General features: G+C 39.4%; 1 protein-coding gene across 1 annotated transcript in view; it reads left to right on the forward strand.

The window, feature by feature from the left end:
- Window positions 1-14,343, forward strand: part of jag1b (jagged canonical Notch ligand 1b) — a 35,367-nt gene extending 21,024 nt beyond the window's left edge. The window contains exons 8-26 of the mRNA XM_084391154.1: window positions 1,438-1,551; window positions 1,632-1,745; window positions 1,832-1,945; window positions 2,049-2,095; window positions 3,136-3,309; window positions 4,369-4,519; window positions 5,220-5,384; window positions 5,663-5,776; window positions 5,877-5,990; window positions 6,096-6,209; window positions 6,986-7,102; window positions 7,664-7,691; window positions 8,505-8,590; window positions 9,565-9,678; window positions 9,963-10,072; window positions 10,180-10,413; window positions 11,170-11,301; window positions 11,707-11,854; window positions 13,351-14,343. Of these exons, the coding sequence (XP_084247280.1) occupies window positions 1,438-1,551; window positions 1,632-1,745; window positions 1,832-1,945; window positions 2,049-2,095; window positions 3,136-3,309; window positions 4,369-4,519; window positions 5,220-5,384; window positions 5,663-5,776; window positions 5,877-5,990; window positions 6,096-6,209; window positions 6,986-7,102; window positions 7,664-7,691; window positions 8,505-8,590; window positions 9,565-9,678; window positions 9,963-10,072; window positions 10,180-10,413; window positions 11,170-11,301; window positions 11,707-11,854; window positions 13,351-13,805 (2,645 nt within the window). The 3' untranslated portion in view covers window positions 13,806-14,343. The remainder of the gene's footprint in view (window positions 1-1,437; window positions 1,552-1,631; window positions 1,746-1,831; window positions 1,946-2,048; window positions 2,096-3,135; window positions 3,310-4,368; window positions 4,520-5,219; window positions 5,385-5,662; window positions 5,777-5,876; window positions 5,991-6,095; window positions 6,210-6,985; window positions 7,103-7,663; window positions 7,692-8,504; window positions 8,591-9,564; window positions 9,679-9,962; window positions 10,073-10,179; window positions 10,414-11,169; window positions 11,302-11,706; window positions 11,855-13,350) is intronic.
- The last annotated feature ends 1,689 nt before the right edge of the window (window positions 14,344-16,032 follow it).

Here is a 16,032-nt window from a genome sequence, read left to right on the forward strand (position 1 = left end):
GATCCACATTCAAGCCTTTAGGGTGGTGACAACCTCCTGGGGCAATGTGAAGAAATCTCTCCTATCCAAACCATTGGAGGAATCGTTCAGTCTTGAGCAGGAAGATAAAAGCTAAACTAACTGTTAAGTTAATGGGGTCAGTCATGTGACTACTGTGCAAAGGTCAGATCAACATGCTCTGGTCACTGTAGAGGTGGACTTGAGAGCACATTAGACTTGTAGTTCACTCAAAAAGGAAATCTGTCTTCATTTTCTTATTCTTATTTCATTATTTCTTCTTCATACTTATCCTGTGCTCACCAAAGCTGCATTAATATGATCAAAAATGTATTTTTTTGAAATATTATTACAATTTAAAATAACGTATAATGTACAGGGATGCAAACTTGTCACCTTTTGGCAAAATGTGCTGTTTTTAATCCAAAATAGGTCATTTGTGTAGATACAATGTGTTTTTAAATGTTTTATTTTATTTAATTTACGGTACCATTAGTACCAACTCAATTCTGTACCCGCTGAAACGCATATTTTTGTTTGCAGTGTTGGGCATTGTAGCCAATCACAGGCATGTCTGTTGAAAGCAATGGCCAATTAGAGGTGTTTACTGTTTACTGTAGGTTAGTCAGAATGCGCTTATCGCTCAAAACACTGAAAGTTTTTCTACATGATCACAGATCGTGTCATCATAACAGACAAAGTGTAGCCTAGATAAGATGTGAATAAGAGATTAATTGATTATAACAGAAGTTTTTGCGTGAGTGAGCTCAGTCAAAGATCAAAGCAAAGCATGAAAAGAAGTATATTAGGAAGTGGAAATGGCGTGCTGCAGTTTTGTTGTCTACCGCTTTAAATGCTCTTTAAAGTCTGATTGGCTGTCATTGTTTTTATCATTCATCAGCTGGAAAAAAAATCGTTCTGAACGTGATTACAATGGTATCGTTTCTCTTTGCCGTTATCATTATAGCTGTGGTGTAGACTCTGCTAGTCTTTTATATTTAGAACGCTTTTCCTTTTTTGTTGTTGTTATAGTTACCATTCTTGGTGTGAACGGGCCTTTACTCCAGTCTTCAGTGTCACATGATCCTTCAGAAATCATTCTAATATGCTTATTTAGTGCTCAAGAAACAGTCGTGCTGCTTAATATTTTTGAGGAAACCTTTGATTCTTTGAATGAATAGAAATAACGTACAAAATAACATTTATTTGAAATAGAAAGCTTTTGTAACATTATAAAGTCTTTACCATCACTTTTGACCAATTTAATGCATCTTAGCTGAAAAGGTATACATTTTTTACCCTAAAACCATTTAAAAACGTTCTTTCTTCTGTGATTCAGAATTTTGTTTCAATATAATGATTATATGTCTTCACAAAAGAGCTGTACGTGTTTGAAACTGCAGAACACAAACGAGTGAGACCATGTGCTTGCATTCACAGCTGAGCACGCTTGTCTGTCCAACCCATGTGCGAATGGAGGGACATGCAAGGAAACCAGTCAGGGTTACGAGTGTGTCTGTGCAGTCGGATGGAGCGGCCCATCGTGCGAAATCAGTAAGGCGGCACACAAACAGTAATCCAAACAGAAGATGCCAAACAACACTTGATGTGTCTAACCTGCTCTGTTCTCATAGATGTGGACGACTGTACGCCAAACCCATGCAAACACGGAGGCACCTGTCAGGATTTGGTCAATGGCTTCAAATGCACCTGCCCTTCTCACTGGACCGGCAAAATGTGTCTGATTGGTGAGAGATTACTTAATCATTTAACTATATTTTTTTTCCTAAACGTGTGCATGCTTTTAACTTATTCACAAAAATTATTTTTAAAGATGCCAATGAATGTGAGGACAAGCCATGTGTGAATGCCAAGTCATGCCACAATCTGATTGGTAGCTATTTCTGCGAGTGTCTCCCAGGCTGGACTGGTCAGAATTGTGACAAAAGTGAGTATATCTATGTTTTTCTTTTTAGCTCTGCTTGTGTTTGCAAAGATTTATTTCTGCACCGTGTTTATGGGTTATAAACTCAAATTTCTCTCATTTTTAGACATAAATGACTGCCAGGGTCAGTGTCTGAATGGAGGAACTTGCAAGGTAGGAGATCTCCTGATCTAACTTCACTTTCAGAAGTCTTTGTTGGCAATCTTTGATTACTATCGATGTACGCTACTGTTCAGACATTTGGAGTCAGTAAGAAATTAATAATTTTATTCAGCAAGGATGCATTAAATTGATCAAAAGTGACAGTAAATACATTTATAATGTTACAAAAGATTTCAAATAAATGCTGTTCTTTTGAAGTGTCCATTCCATTCAAAGAATACTGAAAAAACTGTTTTCAACATTGATAATTAGAAGAAATGTTTCTTGAGCACCAAATCAGCATATTAAAATGATTTCTGAAGGATCATGCGACACTGAAGACTGGAGTAATGCTTTACCGTCACAGGAATAAATTACATTATAAAATATAAATATATATTTAAAAACATGCAGCCTTGCTGAGCATGAGAGACTACTTTCAAAAGCATTACAAATCTTACCCACACCAAATTTTTGAATGGTAGTGTACAATTCTTTCCAAGATCTGCCCACTCACAAGCAGGAAGGAGCTGGCATTTCAGACTGGCATGTAAAGCGGCCAAGTATAGCTAGTTATTTTGTACATGATGTTTAGGGGTTTAACTGAAATTGGATATAACTATGAACAAAGTGGAATGTACAGGTGTACTCAATGATATCCCCTATAATTGCTACTGTCTGCTTCAAACAAAATTCCCGAATCCCTTCAGAGTGAATGCCATGAACCTCTCAAACTTTGACAAATCCAGTGACTAGTTTGTCTTCAAAAGGGCTCATTGTAGAAGCCTGGAAGCTGTAAACATCCAGAACAGAAACATGTAGAGTTCATGGGTGTGTCGTCTGAGCCTGACCTCTTAATACCATTGATTCTCAATAGTGTTGTACGAAAAAATTTAAGCCGTCTAAACAGAATAATAATTTTTTAGGGTTAGTGCCAGGAAAGTGTGTCTAGCATTATGGCAGAGGGCTTATTTGACCTTCGTCACTTAAGTACACTGAGTTATTGTAGCTTTTTTTCAGGGATTTTCATTGCTTGCTCTTTTCTTTAACAGGATTTGGTGAACGGTTACCGCTGTCTTTGCCCTCCTGGCTACTCGGGTGAACACTGTGAGAAGGACGTGGATGAGTGCGCTAGCAGTCCCTGTCTGAACGGTGGTCGGTGTCAGGATGAAGTCAATGGATTTCAGTGCCTGTGTCCTGCCGGCTTCTCGGGTCAGCTGTGTCAGGTGAGGGAATCTTTGTATATAAAATCTTATATAACAGTAACTGTATATTTATTTCTGACCTAAAAAATGATTCATAACAAATGAATAAATCTTGTATCAGTACTGAGTCGCCTCACTTTATGTAATGCTTAAGTTAAAAATAAGACTCAAAATATAAATATGATTGCATGGACAAAGTTCAAAGTTATAAAATCGCTTCTAGTTGATTTCTGTATTAAATGTGCCAAATTGTGATGTTGCTCGTCAACCATAAACATCCTGCATATCTACAGTTAAACTGTGGCTAAACTGTACACTTGTCCTGATGCATCCAAACAAAATGGCTCGCATAAAGAATAAAATTCCTCTATTGATAAACGGTATAGCAGAATTTTAACAGTTCTATTGGTGGGTATACACTACCGCTTAAAAGTTTGGGCTCTGTCATTTTTTTTCAAATGTTTTTTAATGTCTCACCAAGGCTGCATGTATTTGACAGCAAACTCAGTAATATCATTAGAATTTAAAATAACTGTTTTCTGAAATCATTATAATATGCTCAAGAAACATTTTTGATTATTATCAATGTTGAAAACAGTTGTGCTGCTTAATATTTTTGTGGAAACTGTAATGCATTTTTTTCCTAGATTGTTTGATGAATAGAAAGTTCAAAAGAACAGACAAATATCATTTTTTAACATTATAAATGTGTTACTTTTAAATGAATGCATCCTTGCCGAATAAAATGATTAATTTGTTTTAAAAAAAAAAAAATCTTTCTCAACCTAAACTTTTAAAAAGCAGTGTATACCTTCATTCACCTAGCTCTAGTTGTACCCCAAGGAAAGAGAGAGAAAGAAGGGCTAGGTTTGAGACAGCCAGGGTTTGGCTAGCTCTTTAAAATATTCTTCTATTTGTTTTTATTCTCCTGAGCATTTTGGTACGCTTTTTCCTGGCAGACGCCGCGTCGAGGCTGTTGAGGGTTGCTCTGTTTTCTAAGAATCCAAAAATGCCTGGATATCATTTTCCCCTCATCATTGAGCTCTCTTTTCTCCTCTTGTAAATCTTTCTCCGGTGTAGCTGGATATCGATTACTGCCAGCCCAACCCATGCCAGAACGGGGCGCAGTGTTTCAACCTGGCCTCGGACTACTTCTGCAAATGCCCCGATGACTACGAGGGTAAAAACTGCTCTCACCTGAAGGACCATTGTCGAACCACATCATGCCAAGGTGAGAAATCTCAGTCTCCGGGACGGATCTCGTCTCAGTATCTCTTTGTAAAGCGCCTCTAAAACCCATAGTAAGCTGATCTGCTAGTTGCATGCCATTGTTCAGCTGCTGAGTAAAACGAGATTACAGGCCCGTGGACTCTCCCACCACCTTCAGGGGGAAAGATGAGAAAAAAGAACTCATATTTTGTTACATGAGGCTTTTTCAGCCCACAGTGAGCTATTTGACAGTAACCTCTCTGGACACACAGCTCACATACACACAGTCTCTCAAACACTTTCCCCATTCCCAAATCCTCCTGAACATTTGCCAGCTTCTTAACAGCTCTGTGTGTGTTCTCCGTGGTTATGACTTGGTGGGATTCTCTGCCTTGGATGTTTTAAAGTGTGTGTGTGTGTTTGAGGAGAGGCAAACCCCACAGCTAGATAAGCCCATCAAGTTTCTTTGTGAGTAGAGTCAGGGCTTATGTGCATTAAATGGCCCTCCTCGCACATTCTTTCTGCAAAAGCAGATGTAAAAACTGGATTTGCTTTCTAAAGTGAACCAAAAAAAATATCTGAATACATTGCCTGGATTGCTGTTAAGTGGAAGAATGGGTAGTGTCACATGCTTTTGTAGATTTTATGTCACTTGCTGTCGGGCTGCAAAGAACCCAGAGATTTAACAGCTGGATTTCGTTCTTTCATTGATACCCTGACAGTGATTGACAGCTGCACTGTTGCCGTGGCATCCAACAGCACGCCGGACGGGGTGCGATATATCTCCTCCAACGTCTGTGGCCCTCACGGGCGCTGCAGAAGCCAGGCCGGGGGCCAGTTTACGTGCGAGTGTCAGGAAGGTTTCAGAGGCACCTACTGTCATGAAAGTAAGACTGGACATATTATAGGGATTCATTGATATTGCACTTATTTCCAATTATTTTAACCGATAACTGATAAATGCCTAATATTAAAACCCTAGACTATTTCATCTAAATGAATTAAATATAAAACACACCAAAAAAATAATGCTACAAGTGAATTTAGGCATCACAACATTATAATATACGGTTTAAAAAATGTATTTATTTGGAGATTTGCTAAAGAGTTATTTACATGGTCTTAGATGATCCTAAATTCTATGGTGTCTTTGGTCATTTTTCAGATATAAACGACTGTGAAAGTAACCCATGTCGCAACGGTGGGACTTGCATCGATAAGGTGAACGTTTATCAGTGCATTTGTGCTGACGGTTGGGAAGGAGCTCACTGCGAAATCAGTATGTTCACTTGAATAGATTTTTCTCTACTTATACTAAATGTTTGTGCTTCTTTGAGTTCACATTCTCATTCTTTTCTCCCCGGTTTTTTTTTTTTCAGACATAGATGACTGCAGCTTGAACCCTTGCCTGAACAAGGGAGCATGTCAAGACCTAGTGAACGATTTCTACTGCGAATGTAGAAATGGCTGGAAGGGAAAAACCTGCCACTCCCGTACGAAAGACTATTTTTATGACCCACCCAGTTTGTTAAGTTTTTGTTTGCGTGCTTGCGAGTACACAGAGTTTTAAACTACTATCGGATCAACTGTAATTTCAGGTGATAGCCAATGTGACGAAGCCACATGCAACAATGGAGGTACATGCCATGATGAAGGGGACACCTTTAAATGCAGGTGCCCACCTGGCTGGGATGGTGCCACATGTAACATAGGTCAGTTTGGATGATGCCCATTCACTTTCTCTCTCACTCTTAGAATGTGATACAGCTCACGTGCATCAAGTCTTTACAAATATACAGCAATCCCACAAACCCCTACGGCATGCTTCTTGCTGCAAAGTCATACTTTTACACGAAAATGCACTTTGGAGCAAACAGTTGTAGCAAACCTATAAGCTACATATTTGCTGCAAGTATTTCTTGCAAGTGCTTTAGAATTTTTTTTTTAAATCGCTCCTTTCTAGAACGTTATGGCCATTTAAATGTTCAAACTTTATAATGCCAAGGACCCCCGAAATGTTACCACCTCCCTCCTAAAATTTGAAGGCTTTACATTTTAAAACCAATTTAGACAGTGTAAGAAAAATAGTAACTGTGATATTAGACATACTGAATAAAGACAACATATAAGGTCTATTAAAATTATAATTTTTTTTACATTTGATCATTCTAGCTTACATATGAACTCTCACTCTATTTCTATCAATGTGTTGGCAGTAATTTGCTTCAAATAGCACGGTCTGTAAAAAAAATTGGACGAACATTTTTTGCACAAATTTGCTTGATGCAGAAAATATCATATCTGGCGTACGGTCGGCTCCAATTCTTTGATGGGAAATTCAGTTGGAACGAGCCTTGGGAAATGTTGTACTTGGTAATACTTCAAGATGTAGCGGGTCTGTTTTAAATGTGGCAGTCTTGTTGTGGTTGCAGTCGTGTTGATCTGTTCAGTTCAAAGGGTTCTGACCTCTCTTGCGGTTCCTCTGCAGCCAACAACAGCAGCTGTCTGCCCAACCCATGTGAGAACGGAGGCACCTGTGTGGTCAACGGCGACTCCTTCACCTGCGTCTGCAAGGAAGGCTGGGAAGGATCCACCTGCACCGAGAGTGAGTAGTGTGTTAACTTCCTAGATAGATTTAAAGTGGAAGAGGGAGTCATTTTACTCATAAAAGTTTTCAACCCTCATTTGGTCTGTGAATAAAGCAAGGATCCATTTTCCTGGCTTTGTCTTGCTCGTTCTTTTCCATTCTCTTTCTCTAAACCCACCTCACCCTGGCTGGACATTGTTGACTGCTGCCAGCTATGAAGGAAAAAATTTAAATGAGGGAAAGTGGAGACAGATGTCCCCCCCTTCCTCAAGCCCACCACCTTCTCTCTCTTTTTCCCCACTTGATGTGCCTTTCTCATGTATTGTTGCACACCTCTCACTCTGTGAGAACAGAAATCTGGAGTCCTAAAAAATGAAGAGAGAAGAAAAGCTGGAGACAGCGAGTCAGTTAGTAACCGAGCAATCAGCGAGTCTGCCAAGCTGGACGCCCACGCGAGCACGCGGACGCACGCGCACACCGACACAAGCTCTGACATGTTCACTGTTGTGTTCGTTCTTATGTGCTCACATGGGTGTGAAGTGAAACAAACCCTCCTCTCTCTCTCTCTCTCTCTTTCAGATACCAACGACTGCAACCCACACCCATGGTAAGTCCTGGCAAAACATTTACACACAGCCTGCCGCTGTAAACAGGCCCGTACAGCTGTGCCGCACTTTCTCACACTCTCTCAGTGCTGGGAAACAGGCACTCCTATAGCTTCTGTCATTCCAAGGGTGCGTTAAGCTGGCTGCCCATTGTGCTTTTGACATTTTGTCTGAGCAAGATTCTGAGCTGTCAGGAATCACAATAACATATCCCATCAAAACAGATTTGACTTTTGGTTAAACACCTGCCGATAGCAATTGAAATGATCAAATTGATTGATAATTGAATTTACCTGTTGTTGTTGTTGTTTTTTTACATAGTCGTTGTAAATGAGTTGTTGGGATGTGCAAGCTGCGACTAATGTTTTTATTAGTAGACAGCTTGCATGTCTTTGAATCTTTGCAAAGTGACGCTAATAATCAATGACAGTCAGACTTTACAACTTCAGTAAAAGATTTGTTGCAAAATTTTGTTGCAATTTACTCATACTCATTCACAATTTTTAAGCCATTTTACTTTAAATTTCATTTATTTTATATGAAATTATAAAAATTTTACTTATCTATTTTATTCGCTTTATTTTAAATAAAATTGTTTTATTTGGATTTGATTTGATTACTTTTTCAACTTTAGTTGAACTCGAACTTGAACAAACTCGAACTGTGAACCAACAGCTCTTATGCAGTATGTCAATATGCCAGCTTTTACTCACCTTTGGCGCTTGGCAAGTGCTAATTTTGGAGCCTGTTTATAGTGCTGTAATGGTGGCTGAATTGAACTGTGCCTGACCCTCCGTCTTTCTCTCTCTCCACAGCTACAACACCGGGACGTGTGTGGATGGTGAAAACTGGTACCGTTGCGAGTGTGCTCCGGGTTTCGCCGGGCCAGACTGTCGCATAAGTGAGTGTTAGATGACGCCTGATCCTCTTGGCTGTCAGCCCTGTTAATGTGCAACACATCTCTTCAAAAACAAACAGAGCTGGAGCAAAATGCAGTCTAGCCACCCAATTAGCCAGCCCTCTGGGCAGAATGCCAACGACACAGCGAGCACCGTCCTTGCATTCTGCAGCGCTGATGTTCACGGCCCCTCGGGAAAAACTTACTCTGAGTGACCGAAAGCCAATCAGCCTGCTTATCCAGCACTGATTACAGAGTTCGTTTTTCTTGTGGGAAAAGCTTTCATCTGGCTGCACAAGACATACCTTAGGCTTTACTGTTTGATGCATCCAAACCTGCAAATGAGCTCATGACTTTACTGTCAGCTTAGCTCAAGATGATATAGTCCATCAGGATAGGGTGTTTAGTCATACTTTATGACCTTGTCTCAATCAAAATTCTCACTTAATGATGTATATTTATCTCATATGCAAGACTGCATGACAATTTTCTCTTGGTTTAAGCAAAATCAAATTTTGATTCAAGATATTCTTAGAAAACAAGCCTTTAATATCGCTAGCAGACTTGCTTATTATATGGTAACACTTTACAATAAGGTTCGTTAGTTAAAATTAGTTAACTACATTAGTTAACATGAACTAATAATGAACTTAATCTTTGTTAATGTTAATTTCAACATTTACTAATACTTTATTAAAATCTTGTAAACATTAGTTAATGCACTGTGAACTAACATGAACAGCTGTATTTTTATGAACTAACGTTAACAATGATTAACAAATACAGTAACAAATGGATTGCTCATCCATTGCTCAACTGTTCACTAATGAACCTTATTGTAAAGTGTTACCGGTAAATCTAGATATTTTATATATTTTTCTTGGGAAACAAGACTGTACCTGTTGCTATTCATGCTATTGGAATGCTTTTAGGACATTCGGAGTGCGATTCCTAACAGATTCTCTTCATTCCTTCAGATATAAATGAGTGTCAGTCTTCTCCTTGTGCATTTGGCTCTACCTGCGTAGATGAAATCAATGGTTACCGCTGTGTTTGCCCACCTGGAAGAACAGGACCAGAGTGTCAAGAAGGTGAGAGTCATATAAGCTTGTGCAAACTAGCAACACACCACATAACTACCAACCTCACTGTCCCCTCGGGAGACCATCATTTCTTCTTGGAAAAATCCAAGACCTGCATTAACACCTCCAAAATCCTTAATTTCCACACCAATAACTTGACCCTGTCAAGTTGTCAAAAAAAAGTCTCATAAAAATTTGCCTTTGGGCTGCACGATTAAGACTATTTTTACTCAAAAAGATCAAACAACCCCCTTTCTTGCCATGTCATAATCTTCTGTTGGTGTCGTTCACAGTCATTGGGAGACCCTGTATTGCTAATGGTCAAGTAACTGCTGATGGCGCCAAATGGGAGGAAAACTGCAACCTTTGCCAATGTCAAAATGGAAGGGTTCATTGCACCATGGTAACTTAGCTTCCACCCTAGCATATTCTTGATGCTATTAGTAATATTTCTCTTAATTATGTCATCAAAATGCATATTGTTTGACTTTCTTTCTTTCTTTTTTTTAGATGTGGTGTGGGCCAAAGTCATGTCGGGCAGGAAAGACCAGAGGTGGGTGTCCTGCTGGCCAATCCTGTGTTCCTATCAAGGAAGAGCACTGCTTCGTCAAACCCTGTCCTAGTCTGGGAGAGTGCTGGCCCCCTGCGCCCTCTCCACCCTCCAAATGCCACGCCAGCTTCTCTTACCAAGACGACAGCTGTGCCAACATCACGTTCACCTTTAACAAGGAGAACATGCCTCAAGTGAGTTATACTTCCAGAGGAGAGCCATTGAATTATGAGCTTTTGAGCCGTTTTCCCCCTTTTCCAAACGTCTCCTCCAGACCTCCACCCTTCTCTAATTCGGTGGAGAACCGAGAGCGCAGTGGGGCGTGAAATATCAGGTTCTCTTCATCTAGGATACAACGTTCCTCGTGGGTGAAGTTTTCCAGGCTAGTTGGATTCTCGCAAGCTTTGTTGTCATATCCAAACAATTTTTCTTTAGATGAAAAAAGCGCAAGAAATACATCATCTTGTACAATAAGCCCTGGCTCAGTATCCCTTTCCGAACCAAGGCATTCCTGAGCTAATATCCCGTAACGGTTTAATACTTAGGCAGTCATTGTATGAGAACAGAGTTTGAGAAACACCGCTGCCGGCTGCCCACCAGCAGGTCTGAATTGCTGAACGAGAGACAACTGAGTGCAACACATGACAGCGACAGGCATAAAAAAAAACACAGTTCTTCTAATGTGCTACAGAAACAAGGGAGGAGTGTATAGGATTCATATTTGATAAGGGAAAAACCTTACCGTCTTTGTCTCTTTTTTACTTTCTCCCAACCGACTAAATCTTTCATTCTGGTCTTTTCGCCCTGCCCTCAATGTCTGCTTTGCTATGGGAAACAAACCTAAAAACTGAGGAGCAGATTTGGCGATTTGGATGCATATTGCACTAATTATTTACTTGGAATGGGTTTAAATATGAACAAACTCATAATTGATCCTTCTATTCTGACAGGGCTTGAGTGTGGAACATGTATGTAATGAGCTGAGGCACTGGTACCTGCTGAAGAACCTCACGGCAGAGTATGCTGTGTCCATCACCTGTGAGCCATCTTCTTCAGCTAGCAACGAGATTCACGTTAGCATCGTAAGTATGGCTTTTCAAAAGGTTTAAATGGATATAACATTACATTTAAAGATGCTCCTGGAGGTCCACCTTTAGCTCTAACACAAGTTTCTAGTTTTCTGGATGACCTTGCTAGTTCAGTTTTTAATTAAGGTTGCAACTAAACTCGTCAGGAAGGTTTTAAGCAACCCCTTATTTAAAGGAATAGTTTACTCAAAAATTTGAATTCATGTTTGATTTCTTTCTACTCTGGAACACAAAAGAAGATATTTTGAAAAAAAATTCTATTGTCCATACATTGAAAGTCAGTATGGTCCAGAATTGTTTTGGACCCCACTGACTTCCTTTCCCCCCCAAATATTTTAAGGAAGGCAGAATTTGTAGAAACGCACATTTTTATGATAGTCTTTTTTTTTTTTTTTGCAGTCCACAGAAGAGGCCAGGTTGGACAGGAGTCCTATTAAAGACATTACGGTTCAAATCATTGACTTGGTGAGCAAGCAAAATGGGAACAGCACCATCATCAAAGCCATCACTGGTGTACGGGTTCACCAGACACAAAGCCCCAAAACTGGTAAGCATCTTTCCATCACACTGGTCATCGGGTCCATCTTTGCTGAAAGTAGTCGAAAATCAAAGTATTAAGGTTTCCACAGTCGAGGCCAGTCGTGTTGAACTGTCTGTCCTTGGTCTGTCTTGCTTGAGCAATGTTTAACTGTCAAAAGAAGCTTTAAGTCATTGAAGCCATGGAATGTTACATCAGCTCTGCCAGTTGGATGGAACTTCAATTAGACATCAGGGCCCTCTTTATGCATGCTGTTCATAAAAAATGGCGTCCGATGTTTCTGCCAAGCTGCTTAGTCTCTTCCTCACTTAAGAAACCTTTAAAACATGTGCGCCAGCCTCTGTAGATTGGGCCAGGGGACCCGGTATAAACAGGGTATGTCTTGTCCAAAACAGGAACATTTTGCTGTTAAGTTGATGTGTGGATTATTTTTTCCCAACAGCACTTCTGTATAACTCCAAGATTTTCCAATTTCCAATGCACAAATGTTCACCAGTAAATAGGAATAAAACGTGCAGCAGCACTTTTTAAGACAAGTTTCCATTGTAGTCTAGGAACAGGTCGATAACGACACTTTTTTTTTAAATTGCATTATTAATATAGTATATTAGTAATTAAAATTGCATTAAAATTCATGAATATAGGGCCAGATTTACTAAACAGAGCAAATTAGCTTGAGAGCGCAATTCCAAAAAAGCACAGATTGGAGTGGAAATGCCACTGTTGTGAAACAACTGATTAGTGCAAAACAAAAAACGGACAGCGCACATACTATTTTGTTGCCGAAATTTGCGGTACATGGACCCTCATATACTTTGGGCTTTAATAGGGTGTAACGATACCCTCATGTCACGATTCGATACATATCACGATACTGAACTCACGATATGATGTTATTGCGATACTCCAAGACATAAATTTTTATTTACTTTTGATTAAAATTCTACATTTGATATTACATTGTGGATGTAAATGTATAGGCTCGGACTTGGTGCTGATAACCCAGTGCACGTACAATGGTGACACCATAGTAAAAACATTCATGATTCTGAAGCTGAAAATACAGAATTCTTTTAGACGAATATGCTTGCACTCTGTCACTGACTAGATATATTTAAAATAATGTAGCCACTTTTTACTGGTAACAAAAGACATTTGGCATTATCAGGACCCACAATTTCCCCCACTGCATTATTAAACATTATATTCAACATTATATATAGTAGTTTAATGTAGTACTGTCACAAAATTTTTTCTCACACAGTAATTTTTATTTTGGGTCAACTATACACAATATATATTGTCACTATCCACAATACATGTTGTTGTATTGCGATATATTGTGACACCCCCGCGGTTAACCACTTGACATTTCTTTTTGTCATTAAATTCGAACAAACATTTTTCAAAACCAAAAGCAACCTACATGAATACATTACTAAAAACTATTTCATTCTCCTGAACACCGACTAACTGTCCCTCTGGTTCTTCTTCTTCTTCTCCAGACTACCTGGTTCCTCTGCTCAGCTCCATCTTCATCGTGCTCTGGATCCTCGCCTTGGCCTCGGCCTTCATGTGGTGCATTCACCGCCGACGGAAACAGAACGCCCACGGCAACACAACTACCTCAGCAACAGAGGACAATACCACCAATAACGTGCGCGAGCAGCTCAACCAAATCAAAAACCCCATCGAGAAACACGCGGCCCATGGCGTGGCCATAAAAGATTACGAGGGGAAGAACTCCATCATTGCCAAAATTAGGACGCATAACTCTGAGGTGGAGGAAGAGGAGATGGACAAACACCTGCAGAAAGCGCGCTTCACTAAGCAGCCGGCCTACACGCTGGTGGAGCGGGAGGAGCGCGCGCCCAACAAAAACCCAAACTGGACTAACAAACAGGACAACAGAGACTTGGAGACGGCACAAAGCTTAAACAGGATGGAGTATATCGTATAGCAGGCAACTGTGTTGCCGTGCGACCGAACCCCTGTTGCACTTACCGGTCACTTGGCAGGGTCTCGGGGGGGAGGGTTGTGCTTCTTAAAACTGTTGAGTTGTGTTCTGGACTCCAAGGCTGTTATTTGCCTAGAATCCTGTGTTAATTTAAGTTTCGACAAGCTGGCTTCACACTGGCAATTGATAGTTGCTGTGGATGGCTAGAAAACCCAAATGCTGCGTTTCACATCCAGTGTTTTCCTTTGTAAAAGAGAGAAGAAAAAAAAAAAAGTAAAAAAAGACAACGTACACATTTCAAATGTCTATATTTTTGTGGATACGTTTGAGTATCTCAATGAGTCTGAAAAGTTTGCATAGTGTTTGCAAATAGTTTTAAGTGTTATTTTCGTTCATAATGACAATGCTCTCACAGCTAAAGTAGTTGTTTCTTCCTTATCCAGCGGCTGTGTGGAAACTCTCTCTAGTTGGTTTTATTTCTAGTTCTGAACTGAAAGTGCCTTCACAGCTACGCACCACAGCAATTGTCGGAAATGAGTATAAAAAGAAAAAGAAAAAGAGCAAAAAAATTATTTATTTTTCCTTTCTTTGGGCGGGATAGGTCGGTCAGCATTTTGCTGCCAATATGAAGAATTGTCAATTTAGTGTAGATATGTATATTTTTTTTTAATTAATCACTGTGTATATTTGATTTATTAACTTAATAATCAAGAGCCTTAAAATATCATTCCTTTTTATTTATATGTCCTGTCTAGTTTTGAAGGTTTTGATAGCTTTGTCAGCCTATAGCTTTGTTCGGACGACATTTGTTTCATGTTTCACATACCAAAATTTCAAAGAGGAAATAAAGCAGTCTATTTTTTAAGAAACAAGACGGGCGTTTGTGTGCCTGATATGTTTTTTTTTTTTTTTTTTTTTTATACATTGTCAGATATTTCAATATTTGTATTTGCCAACTCGTACTTGCTCAATGCAGGTAATGTCATCATCATGGCTGCTTTTTGTTTGGATACTTGGTGGCAGACATATTGCTTGCCACGGATGAAAAATAAAAAATACAAAAAAATCATTAAAAACATCAAAAATAAAAGGGAACACGAGTCTTTTAGTTGCTTGTTGGTAAACCTGATTCACACAAATCATTTCTCCTCAGCTTCGGTTTGCAGTATGTCATAAGCTAGGCTGTGAATACTTGAACAGTAGGAGGCCAATGGAAACACTGTAGATGACTGCCTTGCTTTCAGGAGTCCATTTCTATTGCTGTGCACATGTAGTGTTCTTTTCGTAGTTCTTTTATATTGAGGCTCTCTAAAACACCAAACCGACATGCTTATCACATTTGTAAATTCTATGAGATCATGGCAATATTCAATGTTCATATTTGACCTTATTGTAAATTTGTCTTTGTTTCTTTTTTAGTTTGTTCCTGGCAATATTTTTTGAATGTTATATTTATTAAACATTTTGTATAAAAGGAAAATTAAATGTTTGTTTTTCGATTTGTGCTCTATTGTGCTGCTTTGGGAGAAGCTGGATCCTCTCTTGTGCTGACGTAATATTACGTGAGGCACAAGCTCCGTTTAAATGGTATAGCTGTGCAGATTGTAGACGCTGTGACTGAAAAACCTTCCCGACGTGATGAACGAGGTATTCCGAAAAATAACTGCAGGGCAAAAGGCAAAGCTTATGGTGATTAGCAAATGAAAGGGGTTTCCCAATGTTTTTCAGTCATGAATCATGTAAATTGTGTCATTTACTCATCCTCATGTTTGGTACACACTTTCTTTTTTCTGTGGAACGCAAAAGACGACATTTTGAGGAATTATGTTGCTGTTTTTCAAGCACAATGAATGGGGACTGGAGGTTTCAAGGCGCAAAAAGAACACAAAGGCATCGTCAAAATGCTCCATACAACTCGTGCCCTATATTCAAAGTCTTCTTATGTCATATGAAAGCTTTCTGTGAGAAAAAGAGGGACAAATCTTGACATCTCTAGCTCTCCTTGTCATGAGTGAAGTAACAAGTCCAATTTGTGAATGATGAGTGGGATCTTTTCAGTGATTCATTTTATAAAACCTCTCTGAATGATTTATGAATCAGACTCAAGATAAACTCGCTGACTCGATTCATTCGCAGCAAAGGATAATCAGTGAAAAACAACTGTCTGTTTCTCACACAAAGGCTTCAAATAGCTTCTGAACACTTTGATGATAAATGTAGGGTGCTTTGA

Source organism: Rutilus rutilus (genome assembly GCF_951802725.1).
Source record: "Rutilus rutilus genome assembly, chromosome: 20".
Taxonomy (NCBI): domain Eukaryota; kingdom Metazoa; phylum Chordata; class Actinopteri; order Cypriniformes; family Leuciscidae; genus Rutilus; species Rutilus rutilus.